Consider the following 25,049-nt stretch of genomic DNA (forward strand, 5'->3'; position numbering starts at 1 on the left):
TTCTAAAAACATGTTTATATATGCATAACTTGATTACAAGATTATTGAGCTACATATATTCCAATCAATTTTCAAATTCTATGACAAGTTCAAGCTTTTGCTATCATAATGCATTGTTATATTTCTCTTTTATATAGTTAATTGTAATTTAATCTAATTCTTATAATATAAGAGAATAATAAAGATATATTTTTCGAAAGATCAACTGGACTATCAACAATGAACAAAGGGAGTATATTTCGTTATATGGTTATGAAGGAATAAGGAAACCATTTATGTGGAAGACAATATTTTCTGCTATATCATCTCAAGGAAAAAATTCACACTTACATTAATTGGAAAACCACCTCTCTTATTACTAGGACGTAGAATAACACCTTCTAAATTACAAATGCCAACCTGACACTAAAGCATTCATTTTGCAACATCAAAGATGGAAGTTACCATGCATATCTATTAAAATTGGCTTACCTAATCATCTGGGATAAAGCACCAATGACCACAAATATTTTCTTGATACATTAAATATAACTTTGAATGATATAATGAATGGCAAAAAAAAACTTATTCAACATTTTTGTGGCACAGAGATAGTCTTCGAGGTTATTTCAAACAGATTATTCGTGTTATTCCTCAAGGTAGCATATATGATACTTTCCATAGAACAATAAAAGCATATTGCTTATAGGATCATTGTCAAGTATTGTCTTTGACAACAAACATGCATTTGTTTTATCATGGATTACAAAGTTCTACTATTGTAAACACTCAGAAAGTTTCAAACTTGATAATTAGAATTTGCGATCGTACACTAAGTGAATCTAACGATGGTTTATTTGAGATAGAAATTCCACCAAAATATTTAATCCTGAATTTAGCGATCTTATCACAGCCATATTCAAAAGGACATATTTCGCTTTAATGGAAAACTAAAAATATGGAATGTTTTTGCAAACCAAAAAAATATTGCTAAACAAAATTGAAACAGTTGATGAAATTGATGAATACATATTGGCCTCGATTTCTAGCAAGACTACATGCACTATTACTATATTATACTTATACACATTCAATTTTACCAACAACCCATGCCAAATCATACCAATTATACCTATACATGCCAAATCATAGTATTAAGCTAATGATTGGGGCACCAATTGTGCTTTTAAGAAATTTTTATCAAGCACAGAATTTGTGTAACAAAAGTAGATAAATAGTAAAAACCTAAAAATTCATATTATTAGGATTCTTGAAACCTAAAATATCATCGTCAGAGCAACCATTTTGATTGTTGACTACACGGTTTTGATAGCCTCTTCCAGGCGACCACAGTGTCAGTGTCATTGACGACACCTTCGTCGGAGCTTCCACACACCCATAAGCGCCTCCACAACATCTCAAATTTGTTGTTGTTTCAGTTGTGCGTGGTGGTGCATCCAGCCTCTTCTCCGGTGCGATCACCGTCGATGACCTCACCTCGATCTCGTCTACCGGGATTTGTTCTTGGTTCCTTAATCGGAGCACTTCTAATTTTGAGGGTTTCTCTCTCTTTTCCTCCATGGCGTCTTCCGCTTCTTTTTTCGCTTCTTCCGCTTTTGTCGCTTCTACCTCCAATATGTATGACTCATTAGCTTTTACCACCAATGTCAATGTGCATTTGCCCATTGATAAGTTAGATGACAAGAATTATGCCACTTGGGCATCTGACGTTAAACTTTGGCTTGAGAGTAATGGATATCTTGATCATCTTACTTTTCAAGTAACTGATATTGCTCCCTGTGATTTTCCCCATTGAAAGAGAATTAATGTTCACTTATGCATGATTCTCAAGAATACCATTCAATCTTATTTTAAACCAATCTTTCATGCCTACGACACATGTTATGAAGTCTGGAAACATGTCAAATTATTATACACCAATGACACTCAACGTCTATGTGGTGTTTGTCACGACCTTTTTAAAGTTGTTGCTCCTCGCACGCAAGACTTATTATTTGGGTAAGAAGAATTCACTTTTTCATGAATTTAATGAAGTATTACCTCCTACCTCTACCCGTACTGAAGAAATCGAGAAATGGTTAAGGTTCTTCATGGTTTTGACTTTACACGAACTTGCTAACAAATATTCTCATGTCCGTGATCAGATTTTGGGTTCTCCTATTACACCCAATTTTACTTCTACTTGTTCTACCCTTTAGTGTGTGCCTTGTCAACCTTCCAATGATACACCTGTCATTGCCAATGATTCCTCTACTTTAGCATCTCAACATGATGACCGCAACCGCTCTCGCAAACAAGAAAAATGGCGTCACAAGTGTGATCATTATGGTAAGTTTGGCCACAAAATTGATTGGTGTTATGCCTTACATGGTCGTCCTCCTCAATCTGCTATTATTGCTCAAACTTATCCTCCTTCAAAACCATCTATTATTGAAACAACTCGCACTCTTTTAATTCATGTGAGGTTCCTTAATCTTTTTGGAGTGATGTTATTCTTACTGCATGTTATCTTATTAATCATATGTCTTCTTCAGTTTTAGATAATAAAATACATCATTCCATTTTATTTCTTTATGAACCTTTTCATCCCATACCTTTAAAGGTTTTTGAGTCTACATGCTTTCTGCATAATTTTAGTCTTGGTCTTGATAAATTGTCTTCTTAATAACACAAATGTGTCTTTTTAAGGTTCACAAGATCAGAAAAAGGATACAAGTGTTTCTCTCCTTCTCTTAACTGTTATTTTGTTTCTGCAAATGTCGCCTTCAAGGAGTATTCTTTTTACTTTAAAAGTCATTCTCATTCCACTAAGTTTCCTTCTAATACCATCAATATTCCTAGTACTATCAATATTATTGTGACCTGTGATCTTTCCAAGTGTGCCTTTTACATCGTTAGTTTCTTCTCCACCACCACTTCAGGTTTATATTTTATGTCATCATCCTTAACAACCATCGAGTGACTCAACTCAAGTGTCAACTACTGTGTCTCCTTTGGATATGACAACTAAGTCTCCCCTTCCACCACATGGCATTCCAATTGTTCTCAGAAAAGGTATTTGTTCTACATGTAATCTCTCTCCTCGTTATATTGCTTTAAGTTACCATACATTGTCTTCACTTTTTTATACATGTCTTTGGTCTATTTCTTTTATGACCATTTCAAAATTTGTTCGTGATGCCTTAGCCCATCCTGGTTGGCATCAAGTCATGCTCGATGAACAAAGTGTTCTTCATAATAGTGAAACTTGGGAGCTTATCCCATTATCATCTAGAAAATTTGTTGTTGGTTGCATGTGAATTTTTGCTATCAAAGTTGAACCGGATGGTACTTTTGGTCGTCTCAAAACATGTCATGTGGCCAAAGATTACACCCAAATCTTTGGGTTGGAATATGGTGATACTTTTTCTCCCGTGACAAAGGTGGCTTATATTCGTTTATTTATTGTCATGGTAACTCTTCAACAATGGTCTCTTAATCAACTAGATGTTAAAAATGCATTCCTTAATGGTGATTTGCAAGAAGAGATTTATATGGAGCAACCTCCTTGATTTGTTGTTCAAGAGGAGTCTTCTAAGTTAGTATGTCATCTTTGCAAATCTTTATAAATCTTTATATAGCCTAAAACAATCTTTTAGGGTCTGGTTTGAAAATTTTAGCAATGTTATTCAACAATTTGGTATGACTCAATGTAAGGCAGATTATTCAATCTTTTATCGTCACTCAAGTGTTGGATGTGTCTACTTAATAGTATATGTTGATGACATAGTTCTTATAGATAGTGATAATCATGACATCTCTCAAATGAAACAACATCTTTATGATCATTTTCAAACCAAAGATCTTGGAAAACTCATATATTTCTTAGGTATTTAGGTGACACAGTCCAACAAAGATGGTATTGTTATTTCTCAAATATTTATATGGCCTAAAATAGTCTCTTAGGGCCTAGTTTGGAAAATTTAACAATATTGTTCAACAATTTGGTATGACTCGGTGTGAAACAGATCATTCAGTCTTTTATCGTCACTCAAGTGTTGAATTTGTCTACTTGATAGTATATGTTGATGACAGTTCTCACAAATAGTGATAATCATGGCATCTCTCAAATGAAACATCTTTATTAACATTTTTAGACCAAAGATCTTGAAAAACTCATATATTTCTTATGTATTTGAGGTGGCATAGTCCAACAAAGATGGTATTGTTATTTCTCAAATCTTTATATGGCCTAAAATAGTCTCTTAGGACATGGTTTGGAAAATTTAGCAATGTTGTTCAACAATTTGGTATGACTTGGTGTGAGGCAGGTCATTTAGTCTTTTATTGTCACTCAAGTGTTGAATGTGTCTACTTGATAATATATGTTGATGACATAGTTCTTAGAGACAGTGATAACTATGGCATCTCTTATATGAAACAACATTTTTGTGATCATTTTCAAACCAAAGTTCTTGGAAAACTTAAATATTTCTTAGGTATTAAGGTGACACAGTCCAACAAAGATGGTATTATTATTTCTCAAAGAAAGTATGCACTGGATATTTTGAAGGAAACCGGGTTGATGAATTCAAAATCTGTTGACAGACTTGGGGATCTCAATACTAAACTTCTACCAAATCAAGGGAGCCTATGTTAGATCCCAAACAATATAAAGGATTAGATGGAAAATTGAATTATTTTACAGTTACTCGTCCTAACATTTCCTTTGCAATTAGTGTTGTAAGCCAATTTCTTAATTCCCCATGCGAAGATCAATGGAGTGCAGTCATTCGTATATTAAAGTACATTAAAGGATATGCTAGAAAAGGTTGTTATATGGTTCTAATAACCATAAAAGAGTTGTTTATTATTCAGTTGCTGATTGGATAAGATCTCCTTTCGATAGAAGATCCACATCTGGAGATTGTGTCTTCATTGGTGGTAACTTGATCTCTTCAAAAAGCAAAAAACAAAGTGGTGTGGTAAGATCTAGTGCAGAAGCAAAATATAGAACTATGGCTTCAACCACTTTTGAGTTTGTTTGGCTTAAGCAATTGCTTAAAGAGTTACAATTTGGAGATGTTCACCAAATGACACTTATATGTAACAATCAAGCTACTCTTCATGTCAGTTCTAATTTTGTCTTTCATGACAAGACTAAACACATTGAGAATGACTATCATTTCATTCAAGAAAAGATTGTATCTCGAGATATCAAGTTTGAGTTTGTTAACTTAACTGGTTGGTTACCAGATATTTTCACTAAATCTTTACAAAGACCAATAATTGACTATATTTCTAACAAACTTAGTACATACAATTCTAACTTTAGGGTAAGTGTTAATATATCATAAGATATCTTATCTTTATCTTATTTTCAGTTTTTATTGTTATTATTCTTTATTCTTCATGTGTATTTAGAGCTTAACTCATTTTTTGTAATAATACAATCCTAATGTGTATATTCTACACAAGGGAGATTAATCTCATACCTGAATTCACTTTTTTAATAGCTATCATATTGCATTGTTACATTTCTCTTTTATATAGTTAATTGTAGTGTATTCTAATTCTAATGAGAGAATAATAAATATATATTTTTCAAAAGGTCAACCAGACTGTCAATAATGAATAACTTATGAGTATGAAGGAACACAAAAAACATTTATGTGGAAGACACTATTTTTAGATATACGATCTCAAGGTAAAATTTTGTTCACACTACATCAAGTAGGACAACACGGACAACATCTCTCTTGCTACCAGGACAAAGAATAGCACATTTTAAATTCAAGATTCCAATCCCTGAACACTCAACAAAACAATATTGACCAGCAAAACTGAAACTGAAACAGTTGATGAAAACGAAGAATATGTCTTGGCCTCGATACCTAGCAAGACTAAACGCATTATTATTATATTATACCAATACACAACTCAATGTTTCTAACCCATGCAAAATCATACCAATTATACTTATACATGCAAAATCATAGTAGTAAGCTAACGATTAAGGCACTAATTGTTCTTTTAAGAAATATGGATCAAGCACAGGATTTGCATAACAAAAGCAGATGAATAGTAATATATGATTCTTGAAACATGTTCATATATGCATAACTTGATTACAAGATTAATGAGTTGCACATATTCCAATCAATTTTCAAAATCTAGGACAAGTTCAAACTTTTGCTATCATATTACATTCTTACATTTCTCTTTTAAATAGATAATTGTAATGTATTTTAATTCTTATAGTATAAGATAATAATAATGATATATTTTTTAAAAGACCAACCAGGCTGTCAACATTGAACGATGGAGTATATTCCTTTTGTATGGTTAAGAAGGAACAAGGAAAACATTTATGTGCAAAACATTATTTTCAGCTATACAATATCAACGTAAAATTTTGTTCACACTACATCAAGTGGGACAACATCTTTCTTGTTACCAGGACGTAAAATAACACATTCTAAATTCAAGATTCCAATCCCCAAAATAGAACACTCAATTTGCAACAAAACAATATTGACCAATAGAATAGAAAGAGTTGATGAAATCGAGGAATACATCTTAGCCTCAATACCCAGCAAGACTACATGCATTATTAATATATTATACTTATACACGCTCTATTTTACTAATAGCCCATGCAAAATGATACCAATTATACCTACACATACCAAATCATTGTATTAAGCTAATGATTGGGGCATCAATTATGCTTTTAAGAAATTTGCATCAACATAGGATTTGTGTAATGGAACTAGATAAATAGTAAGAACCTGCAAATCATATCACAACATTCTTGAAACATGTTCATATGAGCATAACTTGATCACAAGATTAATAATTCACATGACAACTTCAACCTTTTGCTATCATAATGCATTGTTATATTTCTCTTTTATATAATAATTGTAATGTATTCTAATTCTTATAATATAAGAGAATAATAAAGATATATTTCAAAAGATCAACTACACTCTTAACAATCAACAAGGGGGTATATTCCTTTATATGGTTATATTAACAATCAACAAGAGAGTATATTCCTTTATATGGTCATAGAGGAATAGGTAAACATTTATGTGCAAGACAATATTTTCAACTATATGATCTCAAGGTAAAATTTTGTTCACCATTACATTAAGTGGAATAGCACCTCTCTTAATCCCAGAACGTAGAATAGCTCATTCTAAATTCAAAATGTCAATCCTCACACTAGAGCGCTCAATTTGCAGCATCGAGCAAAGAAGTGACCATGCATGTTTATTAAAATTGGCTTACCTAATCAAATGGGATAAAGGATCAATGATCACAAATATTGTATTGATACATTAGATTTAACTTTAAATGACAATGACTAGCAACAAAAAATATAATTCAACTTTTTTGTGGCATATTGATAGAGTTAGAAGGTTATTTCAAACATATTATTCATGTTATTCCTCAAGGTAGCATTTGTGATACTTTTCATAAAACAATAAATGCATCATGCTTATATTCCAATCAATTTTCAAATTCTATGACAACTTAAGGCTTTTGTTATCATAATGCAATATTACATTTTTCTTTTATATAGTTAATTGTAATGTATTATAATTCATATAAGAGCATAATACAAATATTTTTCAAAAGATCAACCAAACTATAAACAATGAACAAAGGAGTATATTCCGCTTGAATGGTTATGAAGAAACAAGGAAAACATTCATCTGGAAGACACTATTTTCTACTATACGATCTCAAGGTAAAATTTTGATCACAGTACATCAAATGGGACACCATCTCTCTTTTTACCAGGACGTAGAATAACACATTCTAAATTTAAGATTTAAATACCCAAACTAGAGCACTGATTTTGCAACAGAATAACATTGACCAACAAATTGAAACAATTGATGAAATCAATGAATACGTCTACACATTGATACCCAACAAGACGACATGCATTATTAATATAGTATACCATACCTATATACACTCAATTTTACTAATAACCCATGCTAAATCATACCAATTATACCTACACATGCCAAATCATAGATTTAATTTGGGACACCAATTATGTTTTTAAGAAATTTGGATCAAGCACAAGGCTTGTGTAATGAAAATAGATCAATAGTAACAAAACTTGTAAATCATATTATCAATGCAAAAGACTATTAATGGGAGCACAAATGGAATTGAAATTTATATACCATTTATGACTTTGTCACTGTGACAATCCCATCACCATTTAAACTAATCAAAAGACAATTTTCCTTTATGTTATCTTATGCTATAATGATAAAAAAATCTTAGGAACAATCTTTAACATCAGTGGGTGTGCATTTACCAACACCAATTTTTAGTCATGGTCAATTGTATATTCAAGTTTCTATAGTCTAGAGTATGTCTAGATTAAAAATCTTAATTCATGATCGTGAAAAAACACCTCTAAAGTTTACATATACAATGTAGTTTTCAAAGAAGTTTTGCAAAATGTATAGGTTTTATGCATCTAAACAAATTTGTCCTCATTATAGGAATTAATATTTCATAACCCTTAATAATGTATTTAATTAAGTACTTGATTTAAGTATTGCGGTTACACCATTCCACATTTGAATGAGTTTGGTACTTTACTCAGGTAGAGATTGTAAGGGACAACAAAACAATTATCAAATGGAATATCATTATCTTCAAAACGGTTGTAGTATGGAATTTTTTAGGATAAAACTTGGAACATGATCCTTTTTCATCCAAGAAGATGATTTGTTTCTTAATCCAAATGCCCCATGAATCATATGTTCCTTTACACAATGATACAATTGTGGTTGTTTTCTAGGACATGATTTTTCAGTTGAGATAACCCTACCAATGTCATCTAGGTTTAGGTGTTTGCTAGAAAGATGCAAAAATATTAGGACATGCACATGTTGTAGACCACATTTTTCATTTTTGGAAATCAATAGTATACATGTCCACAAGGGAAAAGAATTTCAATATTAGAATAAGAAATCATCTTCATTATTTCCATATATTCAATTATAACGACAAGATGTACATGCAATAACTCTGCCTAGTAGATTGTTTCTTTGACAAGTCTATTAGAAGTTCATCAAGTTTGATTCTGAAAACCTAGGCAAGTATATTTGGACAGTTTGAAGGAGTTAATTTGAGATTAATCAATAATCTTGTTATTTCTGACCATTTAGGATTTCAAGTGAAAGTTAGGAAAAGATCTAGGAATCCAACATGGCCACAAATAATCATTCCATCAAAGTATAGTTTGTCCATTTTGTATAATGTTACTTGCTTGAGGAAGGTTATTGTACTTATCAATCCTGAGCTTGGACTAATTGTTTCAAATGAAGGATAGCCTCTTGGATTGATAAAAATGAAAATTTGCACCTATTGGATTTAAAATAACAAACAGGTAAGTTTCCCACTTGTAATTTAGAAATTGTATAGCTTATGCTACGTACAAAATATGATAGGAGTCTTTTCTTCTTTGAAAAGAGTGAATCATACCAATTAACAATGGCAAAAAATTCAAAATAGAAAGAAACTATGAAAAAACCAAACCTAGTCACTTAGTACCAACAAGGAGTTCCCTGAAATGTACATGAACATGTGTTCTTCTGTTCATCATGAGGTAAACAGTTAAGGGAAGAACCACATCATAGATGGAAATATTAAGACAAGGAGAAAGGAGACTTACACCAACATCAATTGGTCCGAGTTCGTAGTTGATAGAAGTAATTTCCAAGTGACTAAGCTAGCTTTCTTGATTAAATAGGATAAAACAGCTGGTCATGTCACCTATATAGTTGTCTCACTATTAAAAGCATTTGAAGTGATATAAGCCACTACATGTTCAAAGCACCACTTCTCGAAATGAACAAAACGAGTAGATAAATAATTTGAAGTTTGTTTGCAACAAACAAACTTGGTTTGGAAGGTAAATCACAAATTCTAAGACTTCTCAAACGTGATTTTCTAAAAGGAGAAAATGTCTTGGACAATAAAAGTGATGATGAAAGCAAACAAATGCATGCATGTAGGACTTCCTGGATCTCTAATCTTTTGAGACTCTAATGATTAAACCAGTTGGAGTCTGGTCAGTTCTGAGATGACCTGAACCAATCAAATCACGAAGATGAAATCTCACATCAAGTGGAGACATTCGAAGACGCTTCTTTTCCAAAGAGGACAACATCATCTCCTTATACCTACGACGGCTGAGAAGAGAAATAATTTCCTTTCTTCCCTAGACAACAAAGTAAAAACAATTTCATTATTACCTCTAAAAATGTTTACTAATTATCAAAATATATGTAAATATTATTAAACTGTCAAGAATCCTTTGGTGGTCAAAATAAGATTGGATACAAAGTAGCGCAAGAGCATTATATGACAAAAGCAAGATAAATGCTAATTTTATCCGATGCTTGATGTACATCATGATGAAAGTCAAATAATAATAATAATGTTATATTAGTGATAGCACTGATAATTTTGAAAAGAATAATATTAACAAAATGATAATAAATAACGGTGACAGCGACGAGGACAAGGAAATGACAATAACAGTAGCAATGAAGCTCATGATTGTTGTAACAATGATGGTAGTAAAGACGATAATAAAAACATAAGTGGTGGCATTAATAATGGCTGCATACTATGAAGATGGTATTAATGGTAAAGCCACGTTAATGATGGTTGCTATGATGACGATAGTAGTGATAATTGTAGAGGCGATGATGACAACAACTCTGGTAGGAGTGATGGTGGCAAGTGATGTTGGCAATAGCAACAAACAGTAATGAGTTGACACAAAACAATAATGACAGGCGATGATGATGATCTTAATGTTTGTAATGGATCCAGGTGGTGGGAGAGGACGAGGGAGGTCAACTTTTGTATCTTGTAGTCTTCTAACCTAGCTTCGCCCTCATAATAATAAGAAATATATTACACTAATTAAGATATAATAGACAATAGAAAAGAACACCATCGTATACCAAACCTTTGTTTACAAGTAGATAGAATGGTTATTCTATCATATCCAGACCAGAAAAATGAAATCTCAAGGATTTAGACATCTCTTGTTTTATTAAAGATGAAATATTAGCAGTTCCAAAGGACTACAACCCAAAGAAAAGACTCAACCCACACAAAATTATCCCTCAACTCGACATCACTTGTTTTATTAAAGATGAAATATTTGCAGTTCCTGAGGGCTACCCAAATCACACTCCAAGACAAAGAAATTACTCAATCCACACAGAATTATCCCTCAACTGCTCTAGAATAAATATCTGATGCAATAAACTTCAAAGCTGCACTTAGCCATGCCTAAAACGGTGCTTAACAGCTCGAGTTCAACCTAATGGATCATTTACTTGATAACCTTTCAAATGCATGTCCTATGAAAATTTTAGTTTAGTGGGAAGGGCGGTCAATTTAGGGAGAGGCTAGGTAATCTCGAGATATGTGGTGAGGTTTATCTAGCAATGTTACGATGTGTCTAATACAAATATGTCTTCCAGTCAAGAGTGATCGTAAACCTAGCACATGATATGCGCTAAAAATCACATTATGCATCCACTGCACTTTAAAAGTTGATAAAAAGTTACAAAAATCCGTTAACTTGCTATTTGGTATATACGTTATAACTTGCCAAGCCAAATGCAAGCCTTCAACCCAAAACCCAGCCCTCAAATTTAGTGGATTAACCTCAAATAGCAGTAATACCTCAGTTGAAGTACCCATATTATGCCCTAAATCAAACATGAACATACATCACGCAAAAGTTTCAAGCAGCCAGGGATTGCACATGGAAAAGATTAAATGCATATACCTGAACAATACCCTTGAGAAGTGAGCCAATGTTTGGAATTGCAAACCAATACATGTTTGGATCAATAAGTTGCCTAGTCTGAAAAGATTGCAGCAGAATTATTATGCATAAATATTCAACCAAAAGACTGTATACTATGTGACATTAGGAAGAAGTTTTAGGAGGTTATCTTATCATGTAAGCACACAAGATGAAAATGGAGAGTATTTGATTATGCCTATAAATATCAAGAAAAGCACTGAAATATTATTTCCAGTGTAACACCAGGTCTATATGCAACCTTGGTCATCAAATACTATGCCAGATTTATGGTATCAAATCAAGTCCAATTACAATTTATTTATAAAGAAATAAGTAAATCTTGACTAATCAATTCTTATAACGAGAAAGGAAGGAAGATGATTAAGAACATGTTGCACATGTAACAATACCTGTGACAGTGGTTTATAACCCTCCACAAGCCTTTTTTAGCTTATTTTAGGTTTGATTTTTCATTTGGCCCTTGTTTTCGTCCAAAAATTTCAAATTGGTCCTCTAGTTTTTTATTAATCTCAATTTAGTCCCGATTTGTGAAAATTGATACAATTTAGTCCTGATTTCTTAAAAATTGATATAATTTAGTTCTTTTGGTTAAATTTCTTGAAACGGATCAAGAATTTTTCATCAAAATTGACACTAGAATTATATTAATTACACCAACAAAACAATCCTTATTAACAGCTTCACTTTTGATAAAAAATCGTTGATTCGTTTCAAGAAATTTAATAGAAAGTACCAACTTGCATCAATTTTTACAAATTGAGACCAAATTGAGACTAAAAAAACATGAGGACCAACTTGATATTTTTGAACGAAAACAGGGACCAAATGAGTAATTAAACCCTTATTTTAATAAGCTTCTAGATAAAGTTTTTTAAAATAATCTTATTAAATTAAGCCCCTAAAACGTAAAAGCTCTCTTGTGTTTAGCTCTTATTATATACATGAATTAAGTTGTTTTGTTTTCCCCAAAGACACTCAATTGGTACATGCATTCTAGATAAAATCAGATATATAAAGGGAATAATTAACACGGGAATAATTAACACAAAACTACTAGAAAATCACATAAAGTATATTCATATAATCAAGAGTTTGTATACAACCAAAATTAGCAGGATAAAACCGTGATTTGTTTAATCTAAGGGGTGTTTGTCATGTCTTTTCACATATTAAAGTTATAGAAAGGCTACGAGATTCTCAATGATCAACAAATCTCGGAAAACACAGAACATAACATATTTAAAAGATTTTCAATGATATCTACCTAAATAAAAAATCATGCAGGAAAAGGGCCAGGGTTTTAGAATATGTAATAAAAGATGAAACAGGTAGCTGAGAAGTCAATACAATCTTCTTTTCTTGTCCTTATGAAAGACAATATGAAAATAAATAAGCATATTATTAGGCAAAAGAAGTTGCAAAGATTACTATTTTAATTGGCAAGTAAAGAAATAGGTTGGATGAAAATATGTTTGTAAAGTGAAAACAGATGAAAAATAAACTGGAAAATAGAAGTATTTGGTTGAAGAGAAATAAAAAATAGATGGGGAAAGAGATAGAGAAATGAGTAGAAATAGGTGAGAAATAGAACAGTGGGTCCACCATATTTTTTAAACTGCTTCTCTTCTCTTTCACCCGCATCGAATATGACATCTTACTATCCACATTCATCCTTTCCATCCTTAAAACCAAACATTTACAAGATAACCGTTGCTTCATACTTTTCAGAAATCTGAATGCTATTTGATGTTGCTTTTGTCAGCCAAGTCAACAAAAATATTATGAAGTTTAACCATTGACAGCAAGCTTTGTTGCAAAAGTATACTACAATCACAAACCCAACTGTTAATCATGGCAACTCAGTGCACAAAGCTACCACTTAATGGGATTCCTGGAGGGTAGTAGATGTATGCAGTCTTACCCACATATGCAAGGACACCATTTTCAGGATTTGACTTTGCTACTTTGGGTAACAAAGTTGCAACCCTAGGACTGAACTGAGACTCTTAAAATCTCAAATGTTAATCCCTAAGAAAAAAACCCAAGCATTCACATTTTATATTTTCACAAGCTATGATAAGAAAAGACACAAGTATTAATTTATAAAATATAACAATACTGTGATTGCCTCTTTTAGTTGTCATTAAAGGTTTAATGCTCTGTTTATAATCATTAACTTTTTGTGATGATTATAAACACAAAAATGCCTGAATAATAAAGCAATGCTTTATACTCCACTTTACTCACAAGGACGCCTGCGTTAATTAGAACAGAGATGTGACTCTCCTTCACCTTTCCCCCGAGTGACAAGAGTGAGCACTGCATCAAAAAAACCATCCTCAGCACAGAAAACCATTTAGTGTGTCCTGGGATAATATAAATATTGACCAACATTTTTGTTTTAAATAAAATTATCAGACCACAAGATTACAGCTAGTAAAAAGGAATAATATGTTCCAATATTAGTATTTAATATTAATCACTATAAATGTGGGCATGCCAATGATAGATTTGGAATAGTTAATAAAAGGACTGAAAGGAGGAATAACTAAAATAAAAGTTATAACCTCTGCATCTGTATTCTTTTCTTTTATAACTGTCATGTAACTGACTATTTTAAAATAGTTGAGGATTAGGAGGAAAAAGGGGTTGTTAGTATTCTAGGACCTAAGTGGTTGTAGGAGAGCGAGGATCTCTCGAAGTCCCTCAATTGTATTCTAGAACATTGTCTTCTACTCTTTGGCAGAAAGAGTGTTGTGTGAGTAATATCAGGCATATTTTGTTCTTATTTGTTCGATATTAGTATTACTAGTTGAACCTATCAATCAGGTTCTCAAATTATGCATTTGTATTCTCCATATTGAAAGTCTCACATTCACTAGAGATAAGGCGAGTTTATAATATATAATGGGTACAAACCTCATGTTATAAGCCGATTTTGTAGAATTGAATTAGGCTTAAAGTCTACTTCTTAATATGGTATCATAGTCATTATTAGATCATATTCTATCCCAGCAAGATTTGTTGTTTGTTGGGCATATTGTTCAACCCGCTCTTAAACCGCTATCAGACCACTCATTAATGTCAAGTCTCACGCACGAGATATATATACCACGACGTGAGGGGGAGTGTTGGAAATCCCACAACAACTAGATATAAGGTGAGTTGATAGTATATAAAGTGGGTGCAAACATCACCTTACAAACCAGTTTTGTTGGGTTGAGTTAGGGTTAAAGTTCAATTCTAAAAGGTTTCTTATATGATTCCAATAACCATACAAGAGTTGTTTGCTATTCAAATGTTGATAGACAGAATCTCCTTCTGATAGAATATCTACTTTCGGGTATTGTGTCTCCATTGGTGGTAACTTAATTTCTTGGAAGAGCAAGAAACAAAGTGTTGTGGCAAGATCTAGTGAACTTGTTTAACTTAAGCAATTGCTTAAAGAGTTACAGTTTGGAGGTGTCACTCAAATTATATATATGACAATCAGACTGCTTTTATATCAGTTCTTATCCCGTCTTTCACGAGAGAACCAAATACATTGAGATTGATTGCCATTTCATTCAAGAGAAGATTGTATCTGGAGACATCAAGACTGAGTTCGTTAGCTCAAATGATTAGTTAGCAGATATTTTCACTAAGTCTTCAAGGGGACCAAAAATTGATTATATTTGTAACAAACTTGGTACATACAATTATATGTACCAGCTTGAAGGGGGAGTGTTAGATATATTGTCTTTTACGTTAATTAGGGAAACATATCGTCTATGTTTATTAGGAAAACATAAGCATTGTTTGATATAGCTAGATATTGTTGATATTATTTGTAACAATATCTTTTATTTACCGTATTTATGTTTGGTTGCCATATATACTTGGATCACTCTTTATTATAAATATATTCACCCTATGTGATTTTTTACACAAGGGAGAATAATCCTAAACCTACTTTTCATTATATTCAATACTCCCAAATAAGGGCATTTTGTCAAGTTATAAACTTCTTTGTTGAGTAGACGGTTAAATAGTAGAAATTGAAAGGATTAATCAAAATATGTTGATTTGAGTATTTCACTCACAAGCTCATGATGTTCAATACCCGTTTCAAGCTTTGAATCTAGAACATGAGTCTTCAACCACCCAAAAACTTCATATTCCTCTACTTTCTTTCCTTCCATTCTTTTCACAACACGATCTATCTATGCATCAATAGTTAGACAAGGTAAAGAAATCAGTTTATCAACAATTAAGCATAATTCAGTCAGTAGATACACATTGGTCGTTGATAAGAAAAAGCACCAACGAAATTTAATCTTTTTACTTGGAAAGGGAAAAAAACTTTCTAAAATAAGGAAACGTCTCTCATTATAGAACAGTTTGCCATTATGGCCAAATAAAACATCCCTGAGACTAAATTATACACATAAATTTACATATATACAAAGACGGATTAGTTTACACTTCACACAAATGTAAGTTGTAACCACACATCATCACTAAATATCACTTTATTGGATAGTTTGTCCCAGGACCTGTTGTTAATACCATATATGCTTTTCAAAAAAATAAAAATAAGCACACATGACATATTTTATCAAGAAATGGTTATAACTCAACAATAGGATACATAAAAACCACATTCTCAATATAAAGTTGTTGAATGACATAAAAGTGCCAACTCTCACAACAGTGTAAACTGGGGGAAGAGGGTTTCAAACAGGAAACCAACCTGGTTCAGGTAGTCATCCAAAAACATTACGGCATGATCATCCTGTCCTGTATTTAATTTGAAAAGACGCAAAACTTTGTCCCTCCTCAGAGACTGCACCACAAGTAAATTAATTAGTATTATCACATTAATCCAACAGAAATCCTTCGCATAAATTAGCAATAACGTAAGAGAGGAGGAAACAGTATTGAGTTGCGAATTACATTTACCAAACTAAGTCTAAATTCCTCAACAAACAGACCTCTAATTCCCTATCCACTTGCGTTCTGTCCTTCACACTGCTATACAATTGTGACTTCAATATAAAAGGCTCAACCGAACCCTAGAAACAAGTACACCATACCACTATTAAAATCCAGATTGAATAACTAATTCGTTAAACGATCGGAGAATGCAATTAAAATTAAAATTCTGAACTCGCAAGTAGTTAACGGTAACCTAACCTTGTGAATGTGGGGAAACTGCGCTCGCATGATTCGAAGAGCAACCAAGGTATCGTTGAACGTAAGATCGTCCTCTGCTAATTGTGGTTAAGATTAGTCCAATCTACAAAGCGATTCAAAAAACATAACATATAGATAGGAGAGGGGCATTGCGTACCGAGTGAGGATGTATTTCCGGCGTCGGAATCTTCATCTCGACGGCGTTTCGTACCTTTCGATGAAGATTCTGGAAAGTTCTCCATGGACTGCGCGTGCTTGCAAATTCCTATTTGCACACCACTCGTAATCGGTGTCAGATTGATTTCAAAAAAATATATTACACTCCGTTAATAATATAACTTTCTAACTTATTTTATACTTCAGATGTTCTGTTAGAAAAGTGATATAGTGCCAACAAATTTTTGACATCTCTTACATGGCAGGCTGTGACATATGTTTTTAATTTTCTATTTTAAATTGTGTGAATGCACGCCACCTATTTATTTTATTTTGTATTAGGGAAAATGATTGTTTAACAAAGTGAATGTTACAAATTTTTTGACAAAGTGAAGTGGCATGTATTAAAATGATTTTTTTTGAGTTAAAAAATGGAAACCGCACGTGTGAGAGAGAATTGAAGAATAGGGACGTGGGTTCAAAAAATAGATTGTCTTTCACATAACTGTTCCCGCGCATTGGAGTTCATTTTTTGCCCTTCTTAAACCTTTTCTTCCCCTTCCCCATGGTGATACAGAACCATTCTCCTGCACATTTCCATTGCTTAAAATTTCCGCTACATTCACCCAAACCCATTATCGTTGCACATCGAATCCCACCTACACGAAAACAGTTCGTCCACCTACACGAAAGCAGTTCGTCCCGACGGTGGTAGACGAAATCACAGCGGAACGTTCCCGATGGTGGTTGACGGAGAGCATTGAAGTTGCAGGTTAGCATTTTCGATTATAAATCAATTTGGGGTTTAGGGTTTTGATTGGAAACCATTTCTGCTTGGAGTGGAATGTATTTTTGGGGTTTAGGGTTTTCATCCGAAACTGACGTGCTCCTTGTGATATCTATGACAGCTTCGTGCCATTGCCGGAGGTGAGACGAAAATTGAAGTGTCGACGGTGTCATCCCACAAGTGTTTTGTTATCATCATGATCAATAGCATTGTTATTACATTAAGGTCTTTGTTTTGCTTTCCCTTGCGACGTTGATTTTTGGTTTTGCTTGATTCTCTTCGTCTCCTTAACTTTTCGATTCGGTAGAAAAATGAAAATGGGATTCTTAGGATTTTTCTTTCTTGAGAGAATTGTAGTTTCAGGGTTTTCTCAGTTTGCAAGGGATTGTGAGTGTGGTTGATCGATGTGTTGATGTTGAGGACCTATGAAATTGGAAGAGGGACAATAGTTAGTCTTAACAGAAAATCTTCATTTCAAATTAATTTTGGAAGATTACATTGCAAATAGTGGAGACAAACATGTGTTGGCCAATGTATATTTGGTTTAGCTTATTTTGAAGTAATTACTTCAGCAAATTTGCGTTGAAACAAACACACCATAAGTCTTGGCATAAACATATGATTATTACTCGAGAATACGAATGAAGTGGCATTGGGGTCAAATACAAAAGGCCCTTAATCACGGGGAGCATCCTTAAGGTATCCGTTTTCAGTTAATTAGATAGATAGTTTGTTGTTTATAGTGCAATGGTTCATGAATGTGCTAGTCATAATCCTTTTAATGGAATATTGAAAGTAGTTTTGCTATTAAGGTTTGAATATTGAATGTTTAGTTGATTCGGGACAGTATAAAACTATGATACAGGAAGCTAATGTTATTGCTGTGGAAATGCTTTTACAGTTAGTTAATGAACTTTTGTACCAGTAAGGGATTTTGCATGGAGGATCTCACACCCAAATCTGGACTATTATAGTGTTTTTAAGGTACTTGAAAGAAGTAGTTGGATTCTTTATTTTAGTGCAACAGTTGTTACTTTTGAAAATACATGTTCCCTCTCAGGTGTAGGAATCCTACAATGGTATACTAGAACCTGAAGAATGTGTAAGATAAAAAACTACGTACATTACTGGAAGAACAATGCTATTTTTTATGGGTTTTATTAAGGAAAAAACTTCAATGCAATTTCTTACGTGTTTATGGTACTGTTGTCCAATCAGAGTTGGAGTTTGACATTGCAATATCCATAATAGAGGTTTGTATTAAAGATCTGTTGAAGCTAGGAGGTGAAACTTTAATTTTAATTGGAGAAAAACAAAAAGTGTACCTCAGGAAATTCATCTTAGTTTTGCCCTTTTCATAACTCCTCAATCCGACATGCATGAGTTTTATCCTTTTGGTTATGATGAAAGTTTAGTAAGCTGCAATTGATGTTGCTGGCTAGCAGCATGGAAATTGACCTTGACTCTGTGTGTTCTTCTTAAGTCTCATTTAATTAATGAAGTAATAAATAAATTCATAATTAGTAGAGTGACACAGTAATGGTTTTCTTGCACCATTAACCATGGTTTTCTGAAATAATTTGTGTGGGTTGTTGATGTTGTTACAGGTAGAATTTTGGTTCATTCATCATCAGTTCAGAAGAATTTAAGTAGGTGTGCACATTTCTTTGTTACGTCGCAATGGTTAAGCGAAAGCTGCCAAACCAGGATGAAAAGAAGGTAAGTTTGATATTCTTACGAAATTTTTGTTAACAAATATTTGAATTCAAAATAATATTTTGTTTTATTATATGTTTCTTAATAGATTCGGGTTCGTGATTTTGTTAAAACACAATATATTGTTCACCTGAACTGTGTACTAAAAGATATACATCGTTCAAAGGTAGAAGGTACACCTTTCAAATGGTGTTTGCAAATGGATAGACCTCTGAATATCTCAAAACCTCTGCTGATGGAGATGCTAAGGAGATGGGTTCCAGAATTTAAAGGTTTTCGTGTAATACAACACATAGTCCCACTTAGGTGTGTTGATGTTTGCATGTGCTTAGGATTGAGTATAGTAGGTGATGAAGTCAAACAATCGACAGCTGCATCTTATATCATGACTCCCAGTATCAAAATAAACTTCATAAAACTTGTTAGCACAATGACCATTCCACATAACCTCCTCCAATATTTTGTACTTTGATTGCACAACATTATTGTTCACATCTTTCACAAAACAATTCATCCTACATCTGAATTCATTTTGAACTTCATCAAATTTAGCATGGGTATACTCACTTTGGAATTGTCTTTCTATGGGTGATTGAGAACCACAAGGTATTGTTGTATTCAAGGATGCAAAGTCAGCTTCGTACTCTTTTTCGGCCTTTTGTCGTAAGGCATTGTCGTATTGCATGACAAATTGTTCAAGTGTGGTACTTGAATTAATGAAGCCATCAAAAAATGCATTCATCCCCTCACTTCGTTGTGTTGAGGACATTCCAGCCCAAAAATCATTCTTCAAGTAACATGGTACCCATCTTTCTCTCTCTTCGAACAACGAGGATAACCAATCACTTTTTTCTAATGCATGTGTGTTGATAAATTCAGCCCACCTAGACTCAAATGCTTCACCATCAATGGAGTCGTACACCAACTGCTTAAATGCTTCTTTTATGGCATTGTAGTTGCCATACCCAACCAACTTCTCTGGTATTTTTTTCATGATGTGCCAAAGGCACCACCGATGTCGAGTACTTGGAAACACACATTGTACTGCATTTTGCATTGCCTTACATTGGTCAGTAACTATACCATTTGGTGCCTTATTTGACATGCACTTCAGCCACACATTAAAGAGCCAAACAAAAGTACTTGTGTCTTCCTTAGACAGTAATCCACATCCTAATAAAATTGATTGACCGTGGTGGTTAATCCCCACAAACGGTGCAAAGGGCATGTCATATTTGTTTGTTAGGTAAGTTGTATCGAAGGACATAACGTCTCCAAAATCATGACATGCGGAGTGACTCCTTGCATCTGTCCAAAAAATGTTACGGATATGATCTTCGGAGTCCAAGTCAATCTCATAAAAGAAATTACTATTTAGTTCTCTCATGCGGGAAAAGTGATTTAGCAATGCTTGGCCGTCCCCATTTTTTCCAAGAGCACGCCTCTTCCTAAGTAGTTTCTAACGTCACGCTCAACAAAGTCCAGGTTCTCATAACCGCCTGCATAAAAAACCAACGATCGAAAACTCTTGTTGATGCGCACTCCCGCCTCGTCATTTATGTCAAGGGTTCTCTTTGCATGCATATTGATGATTCTATTACCTCTAATTAGCCTTGACTTTCTTGGGCTAATATCATGACTGTGTTCGTCCACCAAAGTTTTAATGCACCATTTTCCTTCTCTTTTAAGTGCAGTCATTTGAGCAGGACAATTCTTCCTTTAGGTATGTAGTGTCTTCTTTTCTAGAGGGATTGCGAACACATATTTTCCTTCCCGCGAGCACACTAACTTCAAATACGAAATGTTCCCATCCAGATCCTTTTGTGAAGTTCTTATCCTCACCCCAAAACCTTTTCGAATAGCATAGTCCTTGTAAATTTTTTTGACCTCGTCCTCTGTTTCGAACCACATCCCAATAGTGGGGTCCCTATGTTGGTCTAAGTCAGCACCTTCATTATTACAACTATTGGGTACCAACGTCATAGTGGTTGCTTGACTTTGGTCGTCCCCGTACAAGGAAATGTCATTTAGTCCCAACGTATGGGTGGCTTCCACATTTTCCATGGTCATACTTATTGAAAATGTCGTTGGTCACACATAAATTTCCTGTGCATTAAAAAATAATGAAAAAATAATAATAAAAATAAGCTTGTTACTGGACATTTATTGTTACCACAACTATATAGGCCAATACCCACACATTGGAAACTAGAAGAACCATATCTTAACGGGTGTCTTTATGAATCAACTTTACATCTTTCGCAAAACCCTATGGTTGTTGAACTGTAGATTAAAGACTATATTTTTAGGTATGTTGTCCAACTATCACAGATGGACTGCATTGTATTAAATGCTTCATTTAATATAGCAATGAATGGTGTACTTACCTCCTCTATGAAGCACCTCGGAGGTTAAAGAATGTTGGGTGAGATAATGAATGAAGTAAGCGCGAACTCACTGTTGCATAATAACTGGGAGAAGAAATGCTATGTTGGTTGCATCCGTGCACATTCAATGACCCAATGAACCACCACGGAGGTTGAAGAAAGTTGGGTAAGGTAATGATGAAAGTTGGCGCCAACTCACTGTTCCGTAATAAATGGGAGATGAAATGCTATGTTGGTTGCATCCGTTTGCATTCAATGACCCAGCTGGGTGGATGGGACATGAATAGTTATTACAATGCAATAGTACGTTTCAGTCATATGAAAGCTTGATGAGAAAGTAAGTATTAGGGTAAATTGGGAATTTTGTCCATAGGCAATTAAAGTGATTTAAATAGAGTTCCCCTTCATCAAATCTTAAAGTGAAGAAAAGTATATGACTTAAGTAATCTTTCACCGTCAAAGAGGTAGGAACTTCTGCCTTCAAATCTTGCTATTGCGATGTCGGTATAACATTGCAACAAAAAATCAAGCTTTTTATTATCTTATTCTACGTAACATTTTATTAACATAATGACTTTTTTTTTCATTTAAATCCAGGTGCGCAATTGGAACCTTGGGAGGGATTGGATATTGATGACTCCAACATGGAAACAATTTTCAAAAAGTGCAACTCAAATATAGATCTTATTCCTGGTCCAGCTGGTAATGTGCAAGCAGTTTTATTAAACAGGGAATCAAGTGAAGCCAAAAACACACAAGAATTTGTGAAGGACAGGTGGAAATGAGCGAAAATGTTTATCAAGCGTCACGGTATAAACATCATACGAGTTTGTTTGACTTTATAATTGAAATGAAATTATTTTTTAAACTCCGATGCAGGTTTGGGTGGTGATGGTGACATGCAATTCTTAAGCAAACTAGATGCCAAACTACATACCCGAAAGTCGTTGGATGAGGATAGGTTGGCTTTTCTGGCATGCATTATCAAAGACTGCAAGCACAACAGATTGGGTGATATGACAATCACAATCAAGGTTAGTGGTTATGCCTTCGTACTTGAAATGCAAAAGTATTTCAAATATAAATACTGAAGTAGTCTAATTTTTATGTAGGATCAATTTGGAACCGCGAAGGCTAGTGTCCATAAGAAAGTTGTACAAGATGGACAATTTGGTCCAAACATTGGTATTGGCTCAGTGATGCTATTACAAGATGTACTTTCCTATTTCTAAGTCCTTTATAACAAAAGAGAAATTGAAATATTTATTGTCTATCAAAACTTAACTTGTTCAAATTCAACTTAAATAGGTTGTATTTTTTCGGGCAAGTTCCACAACTCATTACCTTAACATAACAATAAGGAACATGGTGAAGGTAATACGAAATGTATAAAATAAGTCATATCTTATTATGTACTAAATAAATTCACTAACATATTATTTCATACATGAATAGGTATTCAAGTTCGACATATGCCCCCCAACTGAGGATCTAGTGAAGGCATTTGTTACCCTACTAAGCAACAGGCATGGAGAAGAAGTGAACGTCGAAGCGATCTTGAAAAAACTAAAACCTTCATTACATGAAGTACCTTCAACTGATCTTGGGCAAACATCAAATGCAAAATCATCGAACGATGACAATTGATAACTTATGTTTGTTTTCGTGTCTGAATGTTTTAACATAATACCATGTTTGTTTAATGTATACATGTTTAGGATTTCAACTTTTAATTAAATGGCAAACACTAAGTACTTATATGGCAAACTCAGTTAGTCATATTGAACAACATGTTTTCGTTATTTCAGTGCGTTATTGGATCTATGCATGTTGTGGGCTGCAAATAAATAACTGGATTTTGTTTTGTCTTATGACGTTCTGGCATGCTCATAATGTTTAAAAATAAGTTCCTCAAAAAAATGGAAGGATGTTTCAATGCCTAACAATGAAAACAAGGATGCAAGTTTAAATGTCAATCACTGAATTTATATATGGCAAACGCAGTGAACTGTTTTGCACAACAGGTTTTGATTGACTGGTGGGAACTTCATTTGCATTTTCTTTTCACTAAACTTTTTTATTCAAAAATCAGTATAACTTTCTTGGTGTCACCAATATATGGCAAACACAAAAAGTTCTAAAATAATTTGGTTGGACCAAAGCTGCAACTTTAAATGACAATCCCTAACTACCTATATGGGAAAACTCTGTAAAGAGGTTTGCACAACAAGTTTTGACGGACAGGTTGGAACTTTATTTGTATTTTCTTTTCACTAAACTCTCTTAATAAAAAACCACTAAAACTTTTTTGGTGTGACCTACATAAATGGAAAGCACATAAAGTTCGAAAATAGTTTGGTGTCATAAAGGATGCAGTTTTAAATGGCAATCAGGAACTACTTAAATGGCAAACGCTGTTAAATGTTTTGCACAACAGGTTTTCACGGATAGGTGAGAACTTCATTTGCATTTTCTTTTCACTAAACTCTCTTAATAAAAAACCAGTAAAACATTTTTTTTGTGACCTACCTAAATGGAAAGCACAAAAAGTTCCAAAATAGTTTGGTGTCATAAAGGATGCAGCTTTAAATGGCAATCAGGAACTACTTAAATGGCAAACGCTGTTAAATGTTTTGCACAACAGGTTTTCACGGACAGGTGGGAACTTTATTTGCATTTTCTTTTCACTAAACTCTCTTAATAAAAAACCAGTAAAACTTTTTTGGTGTGACCTACATAAATGGAAAGTACATAAAGTTCGAAAATAGTTTGGTGTCATAAAGGATGCAACTTTAAATGGCAATCAGGAACTACTTAAATGGCAAATGCTGTTAAATATTTTGCACAACAGGTTTTCACGGACAGGTGGGAACTTCATTTGCATTTTCTTTTCACTAAACTCTCTTAATAAAAAACCAGTAAAACTTTTTTGGTGTGACCTACATAAATG

The 25,049-nt window shown here is 33.5% G+C and overlaps 2 protein-coding genes across 5 annotated transcripts; both read right to left on the reverse strand.

Moving 5' to 3' along the window:
* Positions 1–9,367: 9,367 nt before the first annotated feature.
* Positions 9,368–17,422, reverse strand: LOC114192336 (serine/threonine-protein kinase 19). Of its 4 annotated transcripts, none has more exons than XR_003606096.1 (9): positions 17,211–17,422; positions 17,054–17,127; positions 16,852–16,932; positions 16,611–16,703; positions 15,961–16,080; positions 14,126–14,197; positions 11,837–11,914; positions 9,695–10,243; positions 9,368–9,614 (listed from the first exon to the last, which is right to left on the reverse strand). XR_003606096.1 is itself a non-coding variant. In XM_028082029.1 (9 exons), exons 1-9 carry the CDS (start codon positions 17,293–17,295, stop codon positions 9,787–9,789), a joined length of 711 nt encoding a protein of 236 aa, XP_027937830.1. In that variant the 5' UTR covers positions 17,296–17,422; the 3' UTR covers positions 9,368–9,786. The 4 variants fall into 4 exon arrangements, 3 of the variants coding, with proteins under 3 accessions (XP_027937830.1, XP_027937829.1, XP_027937831.1); XM_028082029.1 differs by having other exon boundaries at positions 9,368–9,795; positions 10,145–10,243; XM_028082028.1 differs by having other exon boundaries at positions 9,368–10,243.
* A 2,800-nt stretch (positions 17,423–20,222) lies between these two features.
* Positions 20,223–21,099, reverse strand: LOC114191246 (protein FAR1-RELATED SEQUENCE 5-like). Its single transcript, XM_028080419.1, has 2 exons — positions 20,280–21,099; positions 20,223–20,233 (listed from the first exon to the last, which is right to left on the reverse strand). Exons 1-2 carry the CDS (start codon positions 21,097–21,099, stop codon positions 20,223–20,225), a joined length of 831 nt encoding a protein of 276 aa, XP_027936220.1.
* Between the last annotated feature and the right edge of the window lie 3,950 nt (positions 21,100–25,049).

Source organism: Vigna unguiculata, chromosome 7 (assembly GCF_004118075.2).
Source record: "Vigna unguiculata cultivar IT97K-499-35 chromosome 7, ASM411807v1, whole genome shotgun sequence".
In the NCBI taxonomy this organism is placed as follows: domain Eukaryota; kingdom Viridiplantae; phylum Streptophyta; class Magnoliopsida; order Fabales; family Fabaceae; genus Vigna; species Vigna unguiculata.

What these genes read in the sequence shown, in the direction of transcription:
- LOC114192336 (XM_028082028.1), bottom strand. Translation starts at nt 17,295, where the DNA reads ATGGAGAACTTTCCAGAATCTTCATCGAAAGGTACGAAACGCCGTCGA. An exon ending in CGGAAATACATCCTCACTCG is followed by an intron (nt 17,128 to 17,210) that starts GTACGCAATGCC and finishes CACAATTAGCAG; the next exon opens with AGGACGATCTTACGTTCAAC. An exon ending in TGGATGACTACCTGAACCAG is followed by an intron (nt 16,081 to 16,610) that starts GTTGGTTTCCTG and finishes ATTGATGCATAG; the next exon opens with ATAGATCGTGTTGTGAAAAG.
- LOC114191246 (XM_028080419.1), bottom strand. Translation starts at nt 21,099, where the DNA reads ATGAGAGAACTAAATAGTAATTTCTTTTATGAGATTGACTTGGACTCC.